Source organism: Penicilliopsis zonata (assembly GCF_001890105.1).
Source record: "Penicilliopsis zonata CBS 506.65 unplaced genomic scaffold ASPZOscaffold_10, whole genome shotgun sequence".
Taxonomy (NCBI): Eukaryota; Fungi; Ascomycota; class Eurotiomycetes; order Eurotiales; family Aspergillaceae; genus Penicilliopsis; species Penicilliopsis zonata.
The window spans coordinates 440,592-462,826 of record NW_019208919.1 but is presented as its reverse complement, the minus strand read 5'-3'; the positions used below and the strand labels follow the sequence as shown (position 1 = coordinate 462,826).

Below are 22,235 nucleotides of genomic sequence, written 5' to 3'. Positions count from 1 at the left end.
GCGCAAGCCGCTGGCGATGACTGAACGACGTTCATATTATACCTCAATCAATGGCATTATTCCTTGTGATACACAACCCGTCAGGTCCTTTGTACTGCTGATGAAACCTGTGAGTTGCAATTAAGCTCTACGCTGCTGGCAACCTAGCGACGCTATCTGGGGCCGAGGATTTGGCCTAGCAAGGATTGTACAGCTGCACATAAGCTTGACTGATCCAACAGGAACAGATTTGCGCTCTCACAGACTTGTAGAAGTGGGATCAAGAAGCTAATTAGATAACTAACAATCCTGGCTTGGGCTATACTTGAATTGTACCATTATTCTTTACTATTGCTTTACCTTCCTTACTATAATATATAACTCCTACTAAATACTGCAAATATAGAAAAGAGATTTCATCATTCATAACTTATTGTATTATTCATAATTCATTAAATCACTGATCATTCATAAATCATTCAGGTCATGCTGCTAGACCAACCACCGAGAGCCCGCGATATATTCAGGTGTACTTGTTACATGAATGCCTCCCCTAGTTCTCTTTACCGGCGAGACGGTTGCGCTTCTGCCACTCCACCTGGGCGGGGGATTGCTGCCGGACCTTTTGCCCCTCGTCGGTCTTGGATAGAGTACCTGGCTGGGGGACGTTAAACGGGCGCTGCACGATGGCTGGAAGCTTGCTGACAGACAGCAAGTCGTTCAGATTGGTGCTTCCATTGCGGGCGAGGACGGCGATGTCGTCATAGTCCTGTAGGAGACGCTCAATAGTCTCGCCCCGGCCGGTTGCATGCAGTATTTTGGCGATTGCGGCGTGGAGACCCAGCAGGATTGGCGACGGGAGTTCGTCGCGCCCGTCGTGGGCGACCAGCGTGACGAGTCCACTGGGGGGTAGAAGCATGCGGGCAGGATAGGCAAGGTGTGGAAAGGTGAGAATTTTGTACTGGTTGGGGTGACCAGTTGGCTCTAGAGCAAGCCGGAACTTGCCGAAGTTGTGATGAATTCCCCTCTCTAGCATCATCACATTGGCCGTGTTGTTGATGTCCTCATAGTGAAAATTCAGCCTGGATCGCACACTTGGAAAGTACCGGTACATCGTGGTCCAGACTGAGGCGATGAAGTGCCGCTCAGCGTCATCCTTGAAATTGGCGAGGTCAAAAGGTATGACGTGCGCTGCCTCCAAGTCGGCTGCCATCTTGCCGGCAGGGGCCATCTCCTCCTCCTCAGTATTATAGAGGCTGCTCACCACACACATCTGCCCATCACGACGAAGGCATTTCTTGCGAAGCTCCTTCTGGGCTCGCTTCATCGGGTCATCGATCATTGCCTCGAGGTTCTCGATCGAATCCTCGACCCCGAGCCTGGGGGAGGGAGTTATGGTAGCCGTTTTACCCCCAGCTACTTTCAAGGGGTTGAGAAGACCGGTCACAATATTCTGGCCAAGCTGGTGAAGCTGGCTGTCCAACGTGCATTGGAGTATATCCTCCACGAGATTGGCCCTACCGTCGGGAGGCAGGTACTTGAATGTCTGCCGAAGAAGGTCAGCGGTATCGTCGTTTGAGACCCGGGGCCGGTAACTGTCCAGACGAGCTCGTGAGTCTGCCGGCATCTCTATGAATAAGGTGATATCGCTGACTGAGTCGCTGAGCGCAGAAGGAGTGGTGGCGGCGAAAGGCGAAGCCATGGTGGCTATGTTTAAGCTAGAACAATAGTAGAAAGGGCTAAAACGCGATGCTTGAATCGATAGTTGAGGAGATGAAGAATAGAAGGCAGGTGCTGCATGCCAACATTGAGTCTTCGCTGGTGTTGCCTGGTTCTTTCCCTCGGTTTGCTGGCGAGCACCCAGCTGGCACCCAGCTGAGTCAGCTGGGGGTTAATTTCAGGGGGTATTCAATCTCTACAATATTTACTGAAGCAACTCTGAGAATGCAGACAACTACCAAGGTAGTAAGTACTAGATGAGATTGTGGGTTTCAACTTGAACGTATTCAATAATATCTCAATATATCTATCTGTAACTAGCTGACTGAAAGTATCAAGTCCACTATATATTTCTACCTGTCAAGTGATGCTGCTGTCCCTCAAAGCAACTGTCCTCTTCTTAAGCTCTTGTTTAGGTTGCCAGGTGTTGGGCCTAGCAAGGATCATACAGCTGCCTCAGGTACTTTATATAGCTGCACATAAGCTCAACTGATCCAACCAGGAACAGGTTTGCGCTCTTACTGACGTATAGAACAGTAGTCCACATTTCCTATTATTTATGGCCTGATCAGAAGTGTCCAGGGCCAATCAATAGTTCGTTAGATATCCATCACTACTGCCTGCCTGAGGCATCATCACCCACCGCGATGACCTCGCCGTCGCCCATCACATACTCCTATATCATAGAATATTATATAATATATTCAATATTCATTACGCTAGATATAACTATAAATTAATATCGGCCTAGTATATTTTTAGTGCTGGAATAAGCAGCTTGTTTATTGGCCAGCCTCGAGATTTTCCTTCTTCTGCGACTCCCAGACCCAGGATAACATGCCACTCCAGACCAAAACAACCCATATACAGTTTCTATAGAGTCACTCTTAGTCATGGCCATTGCTAAAATAATCAAGGACCCGATTGTACAGATGAATTCCTTCAAAAAAGCAAAAAAAACCCACAGAAACGTGAATCACGCGACATGAAATCAGCGCGCGGCAGATTTTGCCACTTTTCCATGATAAACTGGCGATAAACTGATAAACCTGCTGCTTTTCCTCCTCGCCAAGATCCCAACACCCGCGACAGGACGGCAATTGAGCTGGTATCCATTTCTAATTATCTATTCTATCTTCGTTTGCAGGTCAACCCAACTGCCTTCATTTACTGGAAACCCCACTTGGATCCGCTCTTCGTCGGCGGTCCATTATTTCCTCACCTGAAACCCAACACTTGCACGCAGAGAGAGGGTGAGAGAGAGAGACCCCGGATTCCTCTGGGCTAGAAACATTTAGACGTGTAGAAGTGAGACTCTTTTATTTATTTATTTATTCATTATTTTATCTCAACTAGACACAGACTGACTCGGTTGAAAGAGAGCGCGCTGGTGTCCCCAGTTTCTCTGATTCTTTGGCACCAGGTGCAAAGTAAGACCGTTTGCTCTCGAGGCTTGCAATGCTGGACTCGGCGCCGATGCCGCTGCTAAACAGTCCAACAGCGAGCCGGAAGGCCGATTCCTCGGCCGTTATTGACGACGCGCCCGTGTCCGTGCCCGCGCCCGCGGCGGCAGGGGAAGAGGGAGCTGCGCAGGGCAGCCTTCTCGCGCAGGTCTACGAATGGCTGCAGCACGAGCGAGCGCGCCAGAAGGTCCGTCGCTCCAAGGGCGCGTCTGGCGGGTCCCACGTGGGCGACGGGGCTGGAGACGGGGGGGAGGAGGAGGAGGAGGAGGAGGAGGAGGAGGAGGAGGAGAACGCGACCGCGACCGCAAGCTCGCTCGCCGTGCTGGAGCGGACGCCCTCGGCGACTTCGCACGGCGCGTTTGCCCTGGATAAGCTGGAGAAGATCCTCGATTCGTACACGGCTGCTGCTGTTGCGGCGGTGTCTGCACGGCCAGAGGGCGGGGGACCCAGACGGTCTGGCCGACGACGGGTCAAGGGACTGCGGAGTGCATCTGTGTCTGAGTCGGAGCACTACGACTTGGAGACCTCGGTTCCGAGCGTGGATGCCTTCCTCGACAACTCCAAGACGCTCGCCTATTCCGGTGGCGCGGTGGAGGACGAGGTCGACGAGAACACGGCCAGCGGGAAACGCGCCAGTGAGTACTGGCTGACGTTCAAGACGGAGATCATCCGTATCGTGCATACTCTGCGTCTCAAGGGCTGGCGCCGGGTTCCCATAGAACTAGCAGGCGAGATCGACGTGACTCGTCTGAGCGGTGCCTTGACCAATGCCGTCTACGTTGTCGCGTCGCCGAAAACCCTGCCGCCGCCGCCGCTCAAGGCAGACGACGGTTCGAAGCCTGTGCCACGACGGCCTCCCCCGTGAGTTTCCACACCCCACGCGCTATCTCAGGTTTACCTTGATTCTAAAACGGAACAGGAAACTTCTGCTGCGGATCTACGGCCCGCAGGTGGACCATCTGATCGACCGAGAGATCGAACTCCAAATCCTCGGGCGTCTCGGCCGCAAGAACATCGGCCCCCGGGTGCTTGGGACGTTCAACAACGGCCGGTTTGAGGAGTTCTTCGAGGCGCGGCCCCTGACGGCCAAGGACCTGCGCGACCCCGTGACGTCAAAGCAGATCGCCAAACGGATGCGCGAGCTGCACGACGGCATCGAGCTGCTCGAGGAGGAGCGCGAAGGCGGGCCCGTCATGTTCAAGAACTGGGAGAAATGGGTCGACCGCTGCGGCCAGGTGACCAGCTGGCTGGACAAGGAGCTGCTCTCGGAGCACAATGAAGCAAAGGCCCATTCCGAGCCCTGGCGGCGTCGGGGCTTCGTCTGCTGCGTGCCCTGGCCCTTATTCCGCAAGGCTGTTGACAACTATCGCAAATGGCTCATTGCCACCCTTGGCGGGTCTGACGAGATCAAGCGCCAGCTCGTTTTTGCCCACAACGATGTACCTCTCTCTCTCTCTCTCTCTCTCTCTCTCTCTTCCTTCCTCTTTTTCTAACCAAGGTAATGCAGACACAATATGGCAATCTCCTCCGTTTGGAACCCAGCGGCGAGTCTCCGCTCCTCCTACCGGCAAACTATCACAAACAGCTGGTGGTCATTGATTTCGAATACGCGTCAGCCAACACTCCAGGCTTTGAATTCGCCAACCATTTTGTAAGTTGCCAAAACCACATGAAAGTCGAGGAGAAAAGGCTAATTTTCTAGTCTGAATGGTGCTACAATTACCACGACGCAGAGCGCCCCTGGGCCTGTCATGCACGAGGGTACCCTACCGCCGAGGAACAGCGGCGCTTTATATCGGCGTACCTCCGCCACCGACCCAGCCACACCAACAGCAGGGCCGGGGGAGGCCGACTCCCCCTCTCGCCCAGCACGACGCCCTCGATGCGCGCCGTAACAGGGAGCACGCCTTACTTGGCCCCCTTGGATCTGGACGGGGCGATCCCCCCGCTGACGGAGGCGGACAAGGCGCGCGACGAGGTCCTCGAGGCCGAGCTGGGCTATCTCCTCCGTCAGACGAGACTTTGGCGGGTGCTCGTCTCGGCGCAGTGGGTTACTTGGGGGATTGTGCAGGCCAAGGTGCCTGGATTGGATGATCCTGATACTCCTAGCAATGGTGCATCTTCTAGCAATGGTGCATCTTCTAGCAATGATGCTTCTTCTAGCAATGGGGCTAGCGAAGCAGAGGAATTCGATTACCTTGCCTACGCGCAGGACCGGGCGATGCTCTTCTGGGCAGACCTGTTGGCTTTGAAACTCATCAAGGAGAGCGAGTTGCCAGCCGAGATGCTTGGGGCGATCAAAGCTCGGATGATGGATTATTAGTACTGCATTGAATGGAACATATCTATATCATAGTTTACTGTATTGAATGTGTTCATTGAGTGTTCATTGGCTGTATCCTTTCCGCTTCAGAGTCTCGCTCTTCGCACCCTCCACCCAATCCGCGTAAGCCGAGGGACCCTCCCCCTCCTTGAGAGCAACGACCCCCCTCATCATCTCACCGATGAAGCCAACAAAGTTCCATCGGCGCAAGGTATTCTCCCAGGCCCACCCGCGACGTTTCCGCTCCTCGCGCTGCAGCAGCTCTGCATCGCCGAACTCGCGGGCCCGGATCCTCAAATCCCTCACCACAGCCATGAGGTTGAAGCGGATCTCACCCTCGGGGTATCGCGCGATACGTCTGGCCAGCACCTCGATGACGCGGTCGGGAAAGGACTCCAGATCGCATTCGCCATGACTGATCGGGTGCGGCTGCAGGCCGTCCAGCTCGTACAGGGTTCCGTTGACGGGCGTATAAGCGATGAAATGGTATACGTCTGCGGATTCTTCGTCCGGGCGCGGCGGACGGGCCGTTTCATCTGCAAAGGGACTCGCGCGGGCGAAAGCATTATGCGCGACGCGGATCGGTTCCGAATTCGACAAGGCATCGCCGCGTAACGAGGGGGGGAACCCCGTCGTGAAGTCTTTGAAGGAGGAGAGCTCGGCGCCGAGATCGATGCTCTCCTGGTTCAGAATCACAGAGAGGATGGCCTGGGTGCCGCATGCGTTCTGGATCGTCTGGGCGGCGAAGAAGAGTCCCGAGTCCACGGCGGTGGTGTCGTAGCTTCCGTCGGGGGGGTGGCTGGGTGAACTCGAGCGGTCGTTGGTCCATTTGAAGAGAAAGATGACGCCGTAGGGACTATCTTATTAGAAAACGAAGAAAACAGAGAGATAGAGGGGGGTTATCGTCGTACGATAATGATCGTATTGAATCTGCGTCCAGTGAAATGATCTCTTCAAACTGCACGTCTTTGACGCCCAGCGTTTCGATCAGCGAGGTAAACACGCCCTGCTAGTTAGCATGTTTCATGAAGAAGATTGAAGGGATATGCATACCTCGTCTGATTCAATGGTGCTCCAGCCTCCGTCCATGGTAGTCGTACTCCGTAGTAGTAGGAGATAAACTAACTACCCAGGTAGTTACCTAGGTGGAGGTCACTGCTATTGACGACATAGACTAACCCGTTATGACTAATGGCCTTACATAAGCAGTTGATCTCCATGACTCCGTATATCCGTATCCCGATCTTCGTATTGAGATTCACTAGTGACAGGAACACGACGCCGAATACGAGGCCCATCCCTGCCGCGGGCTCTAATATACCTTAAATACACGTCCTTCATACTGTTTAGTTGATTGCTGCTATAATACTGCTATACTGCTATACTCGTGTATTGCTAGATTATTGTCTACTCTAAGGAATGGTATAGTTACTACTAATTATGCCCAGAGGAAAGAGAAACGCCCGACCAATCCTCCTCTGATCGTGTAGAAATTACGACCGAATTCTCGGGGCAGGGAGTGGAAGCATCGGTGCGATGCAGGTGGCTCTCTGATAAGAAAAACTCGACGCGGATGTCTAGTTCAGACCGTGTGTTGCACTCGTTGCACTCGTTGGCTGTCTGTAGACGCTGTTTCAGGGTCCGCAGAGCTCTGCAGTGGCTTGGGGGGTGGCGGTTTTTTTTTTTTTTTTAAAAAAAAAAACGCCAGACAAAGATAATGAACTCTGCCAGAGTTGTAGTCCTAGCCTCAGACAATGCACTTGAAGAAAAAAGTTTTTTTTTTCGCATGTCCCATTTAATCTGGAGACCATTGGATAAATCTTTCATGTCCAGAGTTCAGGTGTCATTAAACCCCCACTGGGAATGGCGTGAGACTCTGGGCTGTGGGTATGGTACAGTCCCATATTTGAGCCCAGAGGAGTGCCGTCAACACGAGGGACACCGCCACAGAACATGTCATCGACATATGTTGGCGAGTATACCGGGGAACGGGGAAGTGTGCCTGCCTGGCCATGATGGTGGTGGTAGCCAGAGAGATCGGCGCGTGTGGTGCGGAGCTGGGTCAGCAACTGCGGCGAGGGCGGCGGATAGTACGCTTGTGAGGGGGCTGCTGCCGGGGCGGCGGCGGTGGTGGTGGTCACATAGTTCCCCACAACGGGGAACGGCGAGCTGGGGACCGCAACGGGAGGAGGCGACTGGCCGGGGGAGGCATATGTGGCGTAGGTGGGCGAGGTGGACGAAGGGGAGGAGGTGGAGGGGGGCGCGACGCCGTAGTCGTGCAGAGCCGGGTAGGGGCTCGAGGAGGCGGGCGAGTAAGGGTCGATGGAGGGGCGGGGCGACCAGTGAAGGCGGTTCTTGTGCTGGGCAACGATATGTCGCGGGAGATCCATGAGGGCGAGAGAATGTTGGATTTCGGGGTTGAAGGGGTCGGATGAGCTTCGAGACACGACGATCCGATACATGTCATCGGCGGGGCCGATGGATAGAGGGGCCAGGTAGGCGCCTCCCAGCTCCGGCACGACGCGATCCAGGGCGACCCCGATGCCGAAGAACTGCGCCAACACGGGCAGGGCGGCCATGTCGCTGTCGCCGCCGCGGAGCATGGCGGGGGGCAGCCAGAACAGCCACTGGCGGAGGGTCTGCATCCGCTCAAAGGCCGTTTCGGGGGTCTGCATTGGGAGGTCGCGCCGAAAGCGCCGAACAAAGTCGAGCAGGTCCTCCAACCGACGGTAATGTTCCTGGTTATGCCCAACCTGCTTCTGCACGTTTTGCAGGGCTGCAATGGTCTGATCCAGGTGTGCGGGGTCTTCCTGTGGAGATGGATACCCCGCCGTGACTGCAGGGATTGCCAGAGCCCTTTGGGATTCTAGAAATCTTGCCAGATCTGATTCTTGCTTCCAGATGGGAAGCATGGCGTCGAGGATCTAGCCTATTAGAAATGAAGAAGAAGAAGAAGAAGAAGAAGAAGAAGAAAAACTCACCGTGGAAAGACCTTTCTGCAACAAAGCCCAGTCATTCCTATTCAGTTAGAGTCAGTTACCTAGGTACATCTTCTAGACTTCAAAACTGACCATTCCGTGGCCTGCCAGGAGAGCAAAATGGACGCTGCGAGGAGGGCGTCCGAATTATCCTTGGAGAAGGCGCCGATGGCGCGTTTCAAGCCTCTGAAGGCTGTTGCGCGGTGATGATAGGCGAGCTGGGTGGTCTCTTGGTTATGAGTGATCCAGGCGAGATGTGAGGCCGAGAGGGCTAAGATGGAGCTCATCACATAGTCATTGGACAACGCGATAGCGAGGAAGCTATCAATTAGTCGAGAGACAGAGAGAGAGAGAGAGAGAGAGAGAGTGAACTCACTTGGGCATCTTCTGCGCCCAGACGGTGCAGGTACTGAACCCACGGCGATGGAGGTCGATGGACAGGCCGATGATGTGATGGATCAGACGGAGGTCAGAGCGAGCGAGACCGAACCAGCCGTTGCGTGGACACTGCAGTAGCTCTGGAAACGGAGGCACGCCCGTGATATGCCAGGTCTCGATCTCGGTCTCGATCTCTGGCGACATCAACAAATCGGGAGCCCGGGGGGGTTTGGCCACTGCGGCAGCCGCTGTAGAAGAGGAGGAGGAGGAGGAGGAGGCCTCCTCCTGGGCGGCGGCGACGTCCATATAATCGCAGCGGCAGTTGTGTTTTGTACAGTTCCGACTGTTTCATCAGATCTTTGTCAGTGTGTGTGTGTCTCTCTCTAACATACCATTGGGGAAAGTTCTCGTCACAACGGATATGCCTCCTCTTGCACGTCTTGCAGCCGTTACGGGACTTGGTATGGCTCTTCCGCGGCGGCCCACCACCAGGACCAGCCATTGTGGATAGAAGAGCAAAGAGATTTTGAACGAGTAGGAGGGAGAGGTTGATAGTAGATGGCTTGCAGAAGAGATGGAGAGATGGAGAGATGGAAAGATGGAGAGATGGGGGATGCAGAGATGGGGTGCAGAGATGGGGGGAAAAGGGTTGCTTTTTTTTTTTTTAATCCTTCCTCTCCTTCTGCTTCTTGTTTTCTTTTTCCCACTTTTTTACTTTTCCTCCCTGTCACTTTCTGCCCGGCATGACACCCGCAAATGAAGACTCCAAAAATATCCCTGCAAAGGGAATCTGACTGCCGACACGTGGGAATACGAGATAACGGCGAGAAACTGGAGAGAAGTGATGGAGGAAAATACAGAGAGAGAGAGAGAGAGAGAGAGGGAGAGGGCTGGCTGCCTTAAAGCTTCAAAGCAAGCAGTGCCTGGAAGAATCAGAAACGTCCCAGCGCCACGGCCAGCCCAGCGTCAGATACGGTGGAGGAAAGGAAGGGAAGAAGGGAAAGGGAGGGGCGACGCCCGCGCCCAGAGTTGCCCACAGCGAACCTTGTCCACGATCTGGCTGGGATGATTATTGTCATTTTTAGTCTGGTTCATTTTGTTTTTGGCGTTGTTATTGGGTCGTCAAGCCAGACCCTGCCAGTGCCGCCCGAGGGGATGGATTGGGGGGAAATGGGGGCGTACGGAGTATATGGAAGAGCCCTGGCGAGTGGCCGATCGTTGGTTTCCTGGCATTTGCGGCTGAGGATGATTATTATCATTATTTTACTATTTATGTATATTTACTATTTATGTATATTTACTATTTATGTATATTTACTATTTATTTATATTTACTATTTATTCATATTTACTATTTATTTATATTTACTATACTATTTGCAGTATCACCACTTGACACACTACATACTGTAGTAGTACCAAGTAGAGAAGAACAACAAGGTACTACTATTCAACTCTCAGAATATCGCGAGAAGCAGCTCCTTTAGGCCTAGTGGGAGCCGTCAGATCGACAGGAGGACATGCATACGTATGGTAATGTAAGTACTAGTATTGACCAGTATCTAGAACTATCAACCTGTAGATAACTAGGTACTAGTTAACTACCTGGTCACTAGTTACCTGGTAACTAACTACCTAAGGTACTTACTTGACTACTCCTAACTAATAACTATTAGATCTGATAGATGGCCGGATTGGGCCCCGGCCGGTTCCGCGATCTGGGACTGGTCAGTGCAGCCACGCTAGGATGGGAGTAGACTAGCCTGCTCGGGTGGTCAGGTCAGGTGTCCGGCCGAGACTGGCAGTATCTGTAGTACGGAGTATACGTAGTACGGAGAATACGGAGTATACGGAGTATATGGAGTATCTGTAAGAGGTAAGTCCTAAGTCTTAACCTGACTATTATCCAGCCATACTAGTATATCCAGAGTAGAATACTCTACAGTACTCTACAGAGTACTATGTAACTAGTATTTAGTACTGTTGACTCACTGTGGCTCCGTTGTATCCGCTTATTTCATTTTCAGCCTCAAGTGGACTAGCCGTATGTCCTGTACAGACTAGTATCGTGGTACTATGTACTACCTGGACCAGTGCTAACCCTTTCTGAAGGCATGTCGGTGAGCCTTATCACAGCCAGTAACTAGATACTAGTCACCCACCAAGTATCCCTGCATACTGGAGTATCTAGTACCTAGGTAGTTATTCAGTGTTTCAAGTCAGGCCGAAGGAGTCAGCGAGCTGTCTAAACCACTTGAAGTAGAAACTGGCGAGTCTACATATGTAAGTAGTACTATATAGTTAACTCTGAGTACGGAGTACTCCAGAGTATTATTCTATTCTATACTTAGATACTAGATACGTAGATACGTAGGTAGATTTTGTAGTATACTACAGAGTACAGGTGATGAGGTGCATCTCGCAGTCCACGTTGCAACAACCGTTTCTACCCTGTCAGCCATGCTGCCATGCCATGCCGCCATGCCATATGGTCATGTTCCAAGCCAAGACCCCGCCAAGAGGCTAAAACAGGGTACCAGTTAGTAACTAGGTAAGTAATCCTGTAGTAAGAATTCTAGTACCTCCATATACAAGTACTGCAAAAATATACTAAATTACCAGTAACTAATCAAGTAACGACTGCCTGATCAGGCTGAGGGGGTTTCCCCCCCGCTAACCGCATCGGGGAAGGAATGCGCTCGCCCACCCCGAAGAACACCCCGATTAGGATAAGTTAATCGAGACCTCCAATCATGCTGCGGGGACCATCTGCTGCATTTGTACTTTGAGTCTTACCACTTAATTCCCTGTCCATACTGTACAGTACCATACGCGTACTAGTCGTACGTTACATGGTTAGTATCTAGTCCCTACCTAGGTTATTAGGTCCTACTATGTACTCTTGGCAAGTGCAGAGAACATTATTACTAATACACCGCTTTTCAAGGTAAAGATGCCTAGGTACTCCATACGCTTATAGTCAGTTAGGGACAGTCATTTATTATCTATGCATCTATTTTATCATAGCTCCATTCTGAACAGTGTGTGGCCAGGCCACAACTCCACGTCATGCACATATACAGGAACGACGAATGCAATCCTCGATTGCCGTTCGCCTAGATCATAAAAAGAAAGAAAATGCAAAAAGTCAAAGAGGAGATCCAAAGCTAGATCTGATACACAGAACGAAGCTTCTGGGTCACCGGCGGCGGCAGTTGCGAGAGGAACGAGTCGAAATTGGGTATCATGTTTTTATAACCTTGCAGGACCTGTCCAAGTTAGTTTTACATTATACACATAAGTCTTGCAGTCTTGCAGTCTTGCAGTCTTGCACAAGGCTAACCATACCTGCTGAAATGAACTCTGGATGTCGTGATACTCCTCCTGGCTGAGGGTCTTGGTGGGGAAGGCGGCAATGGCCTGGAAGTAGTCGGCCAGACACGACTCCATGGCCTGCGGGTTCTTCATGACGACGTGGTTGAAGCCCAGAAAGGCCGACGCCTTTTCGCGCGTAAAGTCGATGCTGGCCATCGCCTTGAGGAAGACCTCGGCGTACTCGGCCAGCCGCGGCGCCAGCTGGTCCGAGCAGCTGATCCCCAGCCGACCCAGGGCCAGCGCCGCGTTCTCGTTGACCGAGTCGACCACCTCCTCGTTGTTGATGATGACGCAAAGCCCCTGGTAGATCTTGTCGACGTACGGCCCCAGCGTCGCCTTTTCGTTGACCGCGATCTCGCCGCACGACCAGCACGCGTTGTTGAGCACGCTGAACCCCGTGTGGCGGTCGTCGTCCCGGATCTGGTCCAGGTCCAGCTGCTTGATCAGTGTCGGTAGGATGTTGGGGATGAAGGGTTCCAGCTGCGGGAAGATGTTGATCGCACAGTCGCCCAGCAGGGCGTACGACGACTGCCGCACCTCGTAGTTGGGGTCCTCCATGCAGTAGCACAGCAGGTCGAAGAAGCGCGGCTGCGAGCTGGCCACCAGGTCGCCGCTCTTGCGCGGGTCGATCGCCTGGATGATGGCGCTCAGCAGGTCGAGACTGGTCACCAGGAAATCCTTGTCCGGCTCGTCCAGCGCCTGGTTGTTCACCGAGGCCAGGTACTCCTGCAGATTCTCGTAGATGATCTTGATGCAGCGCTGGAAGAGCGGGGCGGCAAAGGGGGAGAACGCGTCGCCGTACGCGGCGGCCAGGTAGCCGAGACACTCGAGGAGGGGAAAGAGCTCGCGCGACTGGTCCGAGACCTTGTTGTAGCGGTCGATGAGCGCGGGCATGAGGATGTCGACCAGGTGCGGCGTGGCCAGCTCGCCCATGACCGACTCGGCCAACGTCTGCACGCAGTCGTACAGGATGTACATGTTGCGGTCCTTGTACTTGCCGAAACATTGCACAAACTGGCGCAGGATCGGCTCGCAGTAGGGGACCAGGTTGGCGTCCGACTTCTCCTCCAGGCTGGCAAACGCCGAGGCCGCCGCCTCCTGCACCTTCTTGTTGTTGTCCAGCATGCGGCGCAGGATGCCCTCCATCATCGGCTCAAAGTAGCGCGCCCGCTCCGCAGGGTCCTGCAGGTGCGAGGCCCACTCCGAGTACCGGCCCAGGCACCAGCAGGTGATCTGCCGCACCACATGGATCGGGTCGTTCAGCAGGGAGATCAGGTAGGGGACGAGTTCGGGGAGATGCGGGGTGACGGCATCCATGCAGCCGTCGGCTACGGCGCCGAGGGTCAGCACGGCGGCCTCACGATGCGGCCATTGCTCGTGACGCAGCGTCTCCTTGAGATAGGGCAGGATGACCTCGAAGATGGGCTGGTGGTAGACGTTGGCAAAGACGTCGAGCGCCGCGGCCGAGCATTTTCGTAGCGTCCACTCGTCCTCCGGGTCGTCGCCAAACTCGGAATCTTCGATCTCGCCTTCGCTCAGCTCATCCTCATCTTCGTCCCTGTCATCTATCCCTGTGATGTTCTTGTTGTTGTTGCTGCTGCTGCTGTTATTGTTATTATTACTATTATTGCTGCTGGTATTGTTGTTGTTGTTGTTGTTGTTGTTGTTGTTGTTGTTGTTGCTCTTGTTATTATCACCGCCGTTGGCTGACTGATCGGGAGCGCCGCCGCCGCCGCTGCCGTCCGGTTTTCCGCCGTCCAGCCGGGCGCCCTTGGATTTTGCGAACTGGGGTTTCAAATCCTCGGCGCGGTCCTCGACCTCGGCATCCTCGGCTTCCATGGCGAGCCGGAGGGCCTCGTCCTCATCATAGACCATACTGCGAAGCAGGACGGGGACGATCTTGGGCATATGGGGGGCGAGGGGTTGTTGCAGCTTCTGCTGCTCGCCGGCGACGAGCCAGAACTCCGCGGCGTCGAGGGCGAGCTCCGGGTCCTCGGGGTTATGCTGCTGCAGAATGACGTAGTTGACGAGGCCGTCGAGGTGGGGGATGAGCTTCTCCGGGGCGACGTCGACGAGCTGGGCAAAGGACTGGCAGACGGTGCGGCGGACGTCGGTGTTGTTGTCGTTGGCGAGGCGGAACAGATGGGCGAGGAAGAGGTCGACGGAGGCCATGAGGGCCTGGGGCCGATGGGGCAAGAAAACGTGGATGGTGGCGAGGGCGACGGAGCGCACCTGGGAGCTCTCGCTCGAGGTGAAGTCCATGAGTTTGGGGATGATGACGTCGAGCGGGCGCTGGCCCTCGTAGTCGCGGTCGAGGATCTTGCGGTTGTCCTCGCAGACCTTGGCCAGGGCGGACATGGCGGCCTCCTGGGCGCGCACGGGAATGTCGCCGGCGGCGTTGCCGACGAGCGAGAGCAGCTCGTGCAGCACCTCGGGCCACGCCAGCAGCCCGGCCTGCTGCACCAGCTCGGTGATGATACTGCCCGCCGAGTTGCGGATCTGCACATTCTCGTCCTTGAGCCCCTGCAGGCACGCCGACCGGATGTACGCCAAGCTGGGCTGCGGCACCGTGGTGTATGCGACCCGCAGCTTGGTCTTGAGGTTCATCGCCGCCGCAAACCGCACCACGTTATACGTATCTTGGTCCATGGCCAGCGAGGCCGGAGCTTGCGGCGTGGAGAAGAGGCAGGTAATGTAGTTGACATAGTCGGGCGAGGAAGTCGCATTCACGAGCATCTATCACATCCGAATCAGCATTTCGCCCTTCCACCTCTAGTCGCTAACGACTTACCTCCTCCGCCTGCTTCTGCAGCTCACGGTTATACCCATTCAACGAATCCCGGAGACAGCAAGCCAGCTGTCTCAACGGTTCATCTTGCGGCTGCCACTCCATTGCAACCGAATCGAAAAAGAAGAATAATAATTGAACCGATGGAAATGAAAGGAAAATGAAAAAAAAAAAAAAGACAAAAGAAGATAAAGAAGATGAAATAAGATCAAAAGGAAAAAAAGAAGATAAAAAAAAGTGGTCGTCGGGTTCAGTCGCACAGAAATTCCCCCGCGGTGAACTGTGGGATACCCACGCCAATCGCTTTTTCGCAGGGGTCAACCTCGAGCAGAAAGGAGGACTCCGAGTCGATGGAAGTGGGAGAGACTGACTCTGACTGACGCTCTCCGTAGGGAATAATCTCTCTTTCTCTCTTTCTCTCTTTCTCTCTTTCTCTCTCTCTGTGTGTGAGCGAGTCTGCGTGAGTGAGTCCGGGTGGTCGAGGACGGTGGGGGGGAGGGAGGGAGGGAGGGAGGGAGAGGGGGTTTCCTGTCCGTTGGTCAAGAAGAGGGAGGGATGGAAGTGCCGTCCGAACAAAAAAAAAAAAAAAAGGTCTACCGCCCGTGCACCGTCCAGGAGTATAACTGGTCGAGACTGGATATTAGATAATGGGGATGGTAGAGCGAAAATACTAAAGTATTTGGGAAATGATTCGAGGGGAATCAATATTTTCGTTTCTTTGTCTTTCCGATGATTTGTTCGCTTTACTGTTGAGTCTTGATGGACCCATGGCGGGTCGGTATGAGGTGAAGCAATTATCAAGGACAGGGGATAGCAACTACCGAGTACATAGGGAGATGGGTAGTATGTACGGAGTAGTATTGTATGATTTCTATAAAAAGAGAATTTAATCATATTATTTATATGAACGAGTGTGTCAACAGATCAACAGGCAGGTCTCTAAGATAGACATAGACATAGACATAGACATAGACATAGACAGTATAGACAGTAGACATAGACATAGACAGTGTATAGACAGTATAGACAGTATGGACAGTATATAGACATAGACAGTATAGACAGTATAGACAGTATGGTCTGTATCTAGTGTCACGCCCACACCATCTTCTTGATGTCGTAAACCAAATGTTCAAAATACCCCGTTCGCTTCTTTGCCTCCGCCAGGGAGATGATGTCCGCCTCGTCAATCACCGAGGGACCCTCGGCGTGAGGTGGTTCCTGACACGCTCGCATCGCTCGCTCAATCTCCTCGCAGATGGACCGTACAAAGTCGCGCTGGCGGACCGTCGGCCGCCGCGGGTGGCGGCTGCTCGCCGCCCCGGGCAGCACCGAGGTCGCAAGCGGAAGCGCCTTGAAGGCAAGGAAACGCTGGTTTTTATTGCCTCCATTCTTTAACCAAGAGGAAATATCCCAGTCAAAGTTGGCAGTAGTAGAAGGTGGTGGAGGGAGGCTGGCGGAACTTTGCAGCGAGCGAGTGTTGACGCGCAGGGCGTGGGCGTCGCCCTCGCGGTAGAGCAGGAGGAGGCCGACGTTGTCGGCCTCGTCGGTCTGCCGGTCGGTCAGGATGGAGGTGATGTAGGTGCCATAGGTGATGTGGGCGATGTGGCGCAGGTCGATGCGTTCAAAGGAGAGAACTTTGTCTGTGTTCCAATCGAAGCGGCAGCTGTACACGGCCGCGTCGGTCAGCAGGAGCACGGCCTCTTCAAAGGGCAGCGAGCGCAGCGTGCTGGGCTCGCGCGGGGTCAGCATCGTCCATCCGCCGAGAAAGTCCTCGGCCTGGTCGTCGATGACGATCTTGCAGCTCGTCTCGATCGCGTTCTGTCGCAGCTTCTGCACCGAGATGCCCGGGTCCGCGCTCTGCATCTCCGCCGCGAACTCGCCAAACACCCGCGTCGACACGTTGCCCAGCAGGTAGTCGATGCACGCCTGCGAGAAGTAGTCGTTGACAAGGTTGTTGTAGTACCGCGACAGCGTCAGCGCGAAGTCGTTCAGCGCCCCCCGGTAGTTGCGCTTGCGCGTCCGCGTGTAGTCGCCCTTGAGCGCCGCCGTCGACGAGTACTGCTTCGAGATCGCGTCTCCGTTGTCCGCCCAGATCGTGTTGAACCACTGCGTCGACGGGTCGTTGTGCAGGTCGATCGCCAGGCCGGCCCGCCCCAGCGCCTGTTCCAGCGCCCATCCGCCAAACGCGCACTGCGCCACCCCGGTCCTATCCAAGCAGTCCATGCAGTTGGTCCGCACGATCCCCGTCTGGCTCTGCGAGATGGCATTGTCCGAGATGACCGTGTAGCCGAATTGGTCCAGTGTGTCGCCCAGCCCGTCCACCAGCCGCCGCACGTTCTCAAACTTCATCCCGCGACACTCGTGGTGGAAGTCAAACCAGACCAGCCCGAGCGGCGAACCCTCGATCCCACCCGACGCGTTGAGCGCCTCCGCGTACTTTTCGTACTGCTCGCCGATCTTCAGCTCCCCGCCGCTCTTGTCGACGAGCGAGACGGCCTGGATCCTGCCATACCGGCGGCCCAGCGTGCGGAAATGGCGATCAAACGCAATCTGGTTCGTCTCGGCCGGGTGATACAGGGTCGGAACGGGCTTGAACGCGTACGGCGACTGCGAAAAGTACAGCGGGATCGAGCCCCGGATCTGCAGGAAAGAGTAGATGTCTCGACAAGTGTCCCAGCCCGGGTCGGAGAGGATCTGCTCCGTCTCCACGAAATTCGCCGTGTTCCCGTCATCGTCCACGCCGCGCCGCAGATACCGGAGGCCTGGCCGCTTGACAGACCGTCTTGAGATCAACGTGAGCAGGAAGTTCCGTTTGAGAGCATCAGCGGCAGGCTGTGCCTCATTCTCGCCTAGGATTTCGCCTTCAACCGGCTTGCCTTCTTCCTTTGGCTTCGCAGCAACAGTGAACTCTCGCTGGCCCACAAAGCCCTGGATCAACGGCAACACGAACCCGTGTGCGCCAGCATCTATGAATGGGCTCATCAGGTGGCGGTTCCAAAAGTACTTTTTGGTCAGCATTGTTCTGATAGCAGTATTTTGCTAGTGTTGAGTCACTTACCACTGGATCGACAGCCTTGTGAAGCGGTAAAGGCGATCTGGACGAGTCAAAGACCCCGATCTGGCGCGTGAGATCGTACTCGTGCGCAAAGAAGAAGTTATTCGACGCGAAGAGTAGCCTGGTGTAGCGGAGAAGCTTTGGCAGGAGTTCAACCGACGGTAGTCCCCCTTCAGCCGGAATGTCCGTCTCTTCTTCTAGAATCTCCTTCTCCTTATCTTCTTTCCTTTCATTCCTCCTCTCTAGCCGGTCATTGTCTGAATCTTCCGACCCGTCAACACTCAACCCCGAAGCCGACAATCCCAACGCCTTGCGCGACAGCCATGAGGCCGCAAACCGACCGAAAGGAACCTTCTTCCCGATCACATCCTCCGCGATCCCACCACTGGTACTCTGACTGCGCGTATGCAGCGGACTCTGCACCGCGACCTCCCTCGTCGGCGAACCAGGCAGACTACCCACGTTCGCCTCCTCGTCTTCCTCCTCTGAGTAATCTGTATCCTCGAGATGTTCCCTCGCCTGAGCAATTGCATGCGTCGCTTCCGCGCGACTCGAGAGCGGAATCAACGCTACATCTGTAACGGCGTAGACTGGTTTGCCGTGGATCTGGGCGACTTGCGTCCGTTGCGAGATGGAAATGAGGAACGAATAAGAGGCGACAGGAAGAAGGCCTGCAAATTCCCATTATATGAGTACTTTCTCTTTCCTGAAGAAGTAAATAGAGAAAGAAATAAGAAGGATTTACCAATCAGCCCGTAGGATTCTAATCCATCGGAATCCTCGGCAAGCCGCTTCTCCCCCGCAACCGACACATTGCGAGTCCTGTAGTCGATCTGCAACGCAGAGGATTCGTGATATCCTGCCTGTCGGCCAGAGTGTGGTTGGAGTATCAGGCCGTCTACCGCTGCGAAGATGACCAGTTTGCGCACCACGGGCATGGTGGGGTAGGTAGGTAGGTAGGTAGGTAGTAGGTACTACTTCGCGAAGTACGTGCGGTACGTACCTATCTATACAGCTAGACAGCTAGACGGTTATTAAGAACTGACTCTGAAAGAATGACGAGTGTAGGATTATGAAAAGGGAGAGCCGTAGGGAGGAAGGGATTTATTCATGGCTGATGTACATCCCACGCCCGACTGCAGGTTTGTTGTTGGGATGACGGTCCAGTGTCCACCTCAAGATCGAACACACGGGCCGATCGGGAGGATCTAAGAATAGGCGAGTGATTTTATACCGGGTATCTGCTACAGTATAAATAAATACTGCAGCAACTACAATTTAGACTGCTTCGGTAGTCTAGACAAAGTCTATCATTGCGTCTATGTACAAACTGAAAAAGCAACGTCGAGCCAGGCGAGCTGGCTGACCGACCACCACTGTCTCGATGCAAAACTCTCACTTTCATGCCATATCCAATTCGTTTCAACGGGTATCTTTGGTGGTCGTTTGAAACCCGCTCAGTTGCCTATCACTGAGCCATCTCCAAGTAGGAAGTAAGTAAAAGCAAAAGTAGAAAAGTAAAAATACAAGTCGCTCGTATCATGGCGACAAACGGAGGTAGAGGAATAGAGAGAGAGAGAGAGAGAGAGGAAGAGAGGGAGGGAGAGAGGGAAGAGGAAATGGGAGGTGGAAAGACTGGTATAAAAAATCCAAGGCATACACATAAGTCTCAAATGTAAGGAGAGAGATCACATTCGAAAGAAACGGCAAGAGCAAACAGAAAATAAATAAAGGGGGTAAGGTAAAGAAAAGTCGTATACTATCGGCCATCGTGTTTCGCGTGTAGAGAGGTCTGTTCGAGGACCTCGCTTCGCTTGTACGTGGGCCCCGGTTCGCCCTCTCCATCGCTATCCTCAGTCAGCTCCGAGAGACCAAAGGCCCCCTGCTCGACGTCATAGGCGCGGATCAAGCCTTCGCGGTCGCCGGTGCCGTTGACGAAGTTGATGCTTGAGGAGCTACGGCGATGGGGATCGGTGCTGCGTCGGGATTGCATGGACCGCCGGGTCTGGAAGCTGGTAATCCCATCGGTCGGGATCCCTTCGTCATCGATCTTGTTGGCCAACTGCCGACCGTCCGGGTCGTTGCGGGACAGGTTCAACAGGTAGACACCCGTGAAGATGATCAGGAAGCCGCAGAGCAGAGAGATTGTGTTGACCGCATCGGTTGTGTTGAAGCCTTTGAACAGGATGAAGGACGCACACAGCGTCGCCGTGGTGAACGTGACATAATACAACGGGTTGACACTGCCAGTCAGTGAGTTGTTTTGACCTCAATTCCAAAAAAAAAAAAAATATGGTTTTCGCTCACATAGAAGTCGAAAACTCATTGAGAGCTTTGTTGAAATAGTTCATCTGGGTTAGGATACAGAAGCCGGTGACAATGGCAAAAACATAGGTGGAGGCGTGGGTGAACTGGTTGTTGCCTTGGAAAGTGAGCTTCAGGGCGATCCCAAACGCCTTGACCGACATGACCGAGACCGAGCCAACAGTCGAGCAGATGGAGATGAAGATGAGCGGGTTCCTCTTGCCGTACACGGGCGCGATACGGTATATCATAACGACCGAGAAGATGGCGACGGCCAGGCAGTATGAAAGGAAACCTGAGAGAGTATGGTTTAGCCAGATAGGTCCATGCCACATGCCCACTGATTTTCATGGAATACCTGGCTGGAGCGCATATCCCAAAATCTCATCAATTCTCTCGACCGGTTTGTCGGGAGGTGCATGGAGCACGATGACCACCGAACCAAGGAGACACATGGCGCAGCCGAGTTTCCCCAGCCTTCCCAGCCTCTCGTGTAAAAAGTAGGAACCTAGAACGGCTCTGGAGATAAGGTCAGCGACAATGAAGCTAGATAGACATTGACAGCTATATGTCTTACCCGATCAAAACGCTCAACGCGCCCAGTGGCGTGACCAGAATCGCCGGGGCAAACGCGTACGCTGCGAAATTTGCGACTTCACCAATGCCCACTGTACGCTTGATCAGCTCTGTTGTCGCCCGATAGAAGAAAACAAGAAGTCCACGACAGAGGACATACATGTCACGACTCCGCTCCACCAAATGGGGCTCTTCAGATACGAGAAGCCTTCTCCCTCAAAACCATGGCGTTCCGACGCTTGCATCAAGCCCTAAGCGATGTGTCAGGACACTTTTCGTTATTTGTATTGAGGCAAACAAAGCCTCCGATCGCACGGCGCAGAGGAGAGGAGAGGAACGCGTAAACCGACCTTCTTGGTAATGACGAAACTCGTACCTATATTCGCGAGGGTCAGTCAACACACACATACATCGACAGACACACGTGCGGGCGCAACGAGCCGGCGGGGAGGGACATACCTATAGCCATTGTCGAGCAGATGGCCAACAGCAGGCCGACATATCTATTTGAAGAATCGCATCAGTCATAAAGAAATAGAATAACAACGGCGGCAACAGGAACAACAATAATAAATCCAGTAGCAGCCGTACTTGTCTGAAATCATCCTGGATCGTCCAAGGAGCCGAGGTGCTCCTGTCACCAAACGCCCTCCAATGCCCTGCACCTAGTCGAGAGGAGAAAAAAAAAAGGACCTCCCCCGACAACAAAACACCCCAATCTTTCAAACCTCAGTATAGCCTGTCGCAGCGATGGCGGTGGCGGTAGCGGTTGGTGGTGGTGGTGGTGGTGGACGGTGGACGGTGTCGTCGGATCCCCAAGGAGAGAGAGTAGGTTAACTTGGGTAGAAGCTAGGGAAGGTTTCCTGCAAGGCGACCGACAAACACAACAAGGGAGCGAAACGAGGGGAGGTCTGCAACCAAGCCAGCCAGGGCCTCTCTTGCGGCGATTTGAACGAGCGTGGTGGAGAGAGACAAGAAAGAAAAAGGAAGAGGGAAATTATATAAGGGAGATTGTAATTTTTTTCTATGCGAGAGAGGGTTGTTGAAAGTTGTTTGAAGAAGGAGGCTGTTTTTTTTTTTTTTCTAATGAGAGAGGCAGTCCAGTGGTTGCTTCAGGTTTTGGTTCCTCTGTTAAGTACGTAGGTTACCAACCAACTAAGCTGCGGGTGGTGATGAAAGCGCCCGTGCAGTGGAGTCGAGGAGATTAGAGAGATTAACACATGGTTATTAACACATAGTAGTAATTAGGAGACTACAGAATTGTATGTAGTATGTAGTAGTATACTTCAAAGTC

The 22,235-nt window shown here is 53.7% G+C and overlaps 7 protein-coding genes across 7 annotated transcripts; 1 reads left to right on the top strand and 6 right to left on the bottom strand.

Moving 5' to 3' along the window:
- Window positions 1-397: 397 nt before the first annotated feature.
- ASPZODRAFT_133580 (hypothetical protein) lies at window positions 398-1,806 on the bottom strand. The gene has a single exon (XM_022723305.1). The coding sequence runs from the start codon at window positions 1,679-1,681 to the stop codon at window positions 533-535; it is 1,149 nt and encodes a 382-aa protein (XP_022580226.1). The 5' UTR covers window positions 1,682-1,806; the 3' UTR covers window positions 398-532.
- Window positions 1,807-3,174: 1,368 nt separating this feature from the next.
- Window positions 3,175-5,484, top strand: ASPZODRAFT_68564 (hypothetical protein; the record flags this gene model as incomplete). Its single annotated transcript, XM_022729518.1, has 4 exons — window positions 3,175-4,022; window positions 4,081-4,600; window positions 4,669-4,812; window positions 4,864-5,484. The coding sequence occupies 4 exons, from the start codon at window positions 3,175-3,177 to the stop codon at window positions 5,482-5,484; spliced, it is 2,133 nt and encodes a 710-aa protein (XP_022580225.1).
- A 63-nt stretch (window positions 5,485-5,547) lies between these two features.
- ASPZODRAFT_68434 (hypothetical protein) lies at window positions 5,548-6,573 on the bottom strand (the record flags this gene model as incomplete). Its single annotated transcript, XM_022729507.1, has 3 exons — window positions 5,548-6,340; window positions 6,396-6,490; window positions 6,538-6,573. 3 exons carry the CDS (start codon window positions 6,571-6,573, stop codon window positions 5,548-5,550), a joined length of 924 nt encoding a protein of 307 aa, XP_022580224.1.
- A 581-nt stretch (window positions 6,574-7,154) lies between these two features.
- ASPZODRAFT_133578 (hypothetical protein) lies at window positions 7,155-9,184 on the bottom strand. The gene is made up of 4 exons (XM_022723304.1): window positions 8,839-9,184; window positions 8,556-8,783; window positions 8,466-8,502; window positions 7,155-8,408 (listed from the first exon to the last, which is right to left on the bottom strand). The coding sequence occupies exons 1-4, from the start codon at window positions 9,144-9,146 to the stop codon at window positions 7,308-7,310; spliced, it is 1,674 nt and encodes a 557-aa protein (XP_022580223.1). The 5' UTR covers window positions 9,147-9,184; the 3' UTR covers window positions 7,155-7,307.
- A 2,796-nt stretch (window positions 9,185-11,980) lies between these two features.
- ASPZODRAFT_133577 (hypothetical protein) lies at window positions 11,981-15,146 on the bottom strand. Its single transcript, XM_022723303.1, has 3 exons — window positions 15,007-15,146; window positions 12,189-14,951; window positions 11,981-12,109 (listed from the first exon to the last, which is right to left on the bottom strand). Exons 1-3 carry the CDS (start codon window positions 15,106-15,108, stop codon window positions 12,008-12,010), a joined length of 2,967 nt encoding a protein of 988 aa, XP_022580222.1. The 5' UTR covers window positions 15,109-15,146; the 3' UTR covers window positions 11,981-12,007.
- Window positions 15,147-15,994: 848 nt separating this feature from the next.
- ASPZODRAFT_2108733 (hypothetical protein) lies at window positions 15,995-18,999 on the bottom strand (the record flags this gene model as incomplete). The annotated part of the gene is made up of 3 exons (XM_022727718.1): window positions 15,995-18,009; window positions 18,065-18,732; window positions 18,807-18,999. 3 exons carry the CDS (start codon window positions 18,997-18,999, stop codon window positions 16,096-16,098), a joined length of 2,775 nt encoding a protein of 924 aa, XP_022580221.1. The 3' UTR covers window positions 15,995-16,095.
- A 525-nt stretch (window positions 19,000-19,524) lies between these two features.
- ASPZODRAFT_118809 (hypothetical protein) lies at window positions 19,525-22,024 on the bottom strand. Its single transcript, XM_022721209.1, has 8 exons — window positions 21,533-22,024; window positions 21,401-21,444; window positions 21,292-21,317; window positions 21,102-21,192; window positions 20,943-21,033; window positions 20,724-20,884; window positions 20,369-20,660; window positions 19,525-20,304 (listed from the first exon to the last, which is right to left on the bottom strand). Exons 1-8 carry the CDS (start codon window positions 21,544-21,546, stop codon window positions 19,821-19,823), a joined length of 1,203 nt encoding a protein of 400 aa, XP_022580220.1. The 5' UTR covers window positions 21,547-22,024; the 3' UTR covers window positions 19,525-19,820.
- Window positions 22,025-22,235: the final 211 nt, after the last annotated feature.

Coding starts and splice junctions, on each gene's coding strand:
- ASPZODRAFT_133580 (XM_022723305.1), bottom strand. CDS start 1,681: ATGGCTTCGCCTTTCGCCGCCACCACTCCTTCTGCGCTCAGCGACTCA.
- ASPZODRAFT_133577 (XM_022723303.1), bottom strand. CDS start 15,108: ATGGAGTGGCAGCCGCAAGATGAACCGTTGAGACAGCTGGCTTGCTGT. Junction 14,952..15,006: donor TGCAGAAGCAGGCGGAGGAG/GTAAGTCGTTAG, acceptor CGGATGTGATAG/ATGCTCGTGAATGCGACTTC. Junction 12,110..12,188: donor TCCAGAGTTCATTTCAGCAG/GTATGGTTAGCC, acceptor TAACTTGGACAG/GTCCTGCAAGGTTATAAAAA.
- ASPZODRAFT_133578 (XM_022723304.1), bottom strand. CDS start 9,146: ATGGACGTCGCCGCCGCCCAGGAGGAGGCCTCCTCCTCCTCCTCCTCC. Junction 8,503..8,555: donor TCCTGGCAGGCCACGGAATG/GTCAGTTTTGAA, acceptor CTAACTGAATAG/GAATGACTGGGCTTTGTTGC. Junction 8,409..8,465: donor TGCAGAAAGGTCTTTCCACG/GTGAGTTTTTCT, acceptor CTAATAGGCTAG/ATCCTCGACGCCATGCTTCC.
- ASPZODRAFT_118809 (XM_022721209.1), bottom strand. Junction 21,034..21,101: donor GTGGAGCGGAGTCGTGACAT/GTATGTCCTCTG, acceptor TCAAGCGTACAG/TGGGCATTGGTGAAGTCGCA. Junction 20,661..20,723: donor GGGATATGCGCTCCAGCCAG/GTATTCCATGAA, acceptor ATACTCTCTCAG/GTTTCCTTTCATACTGCCTG.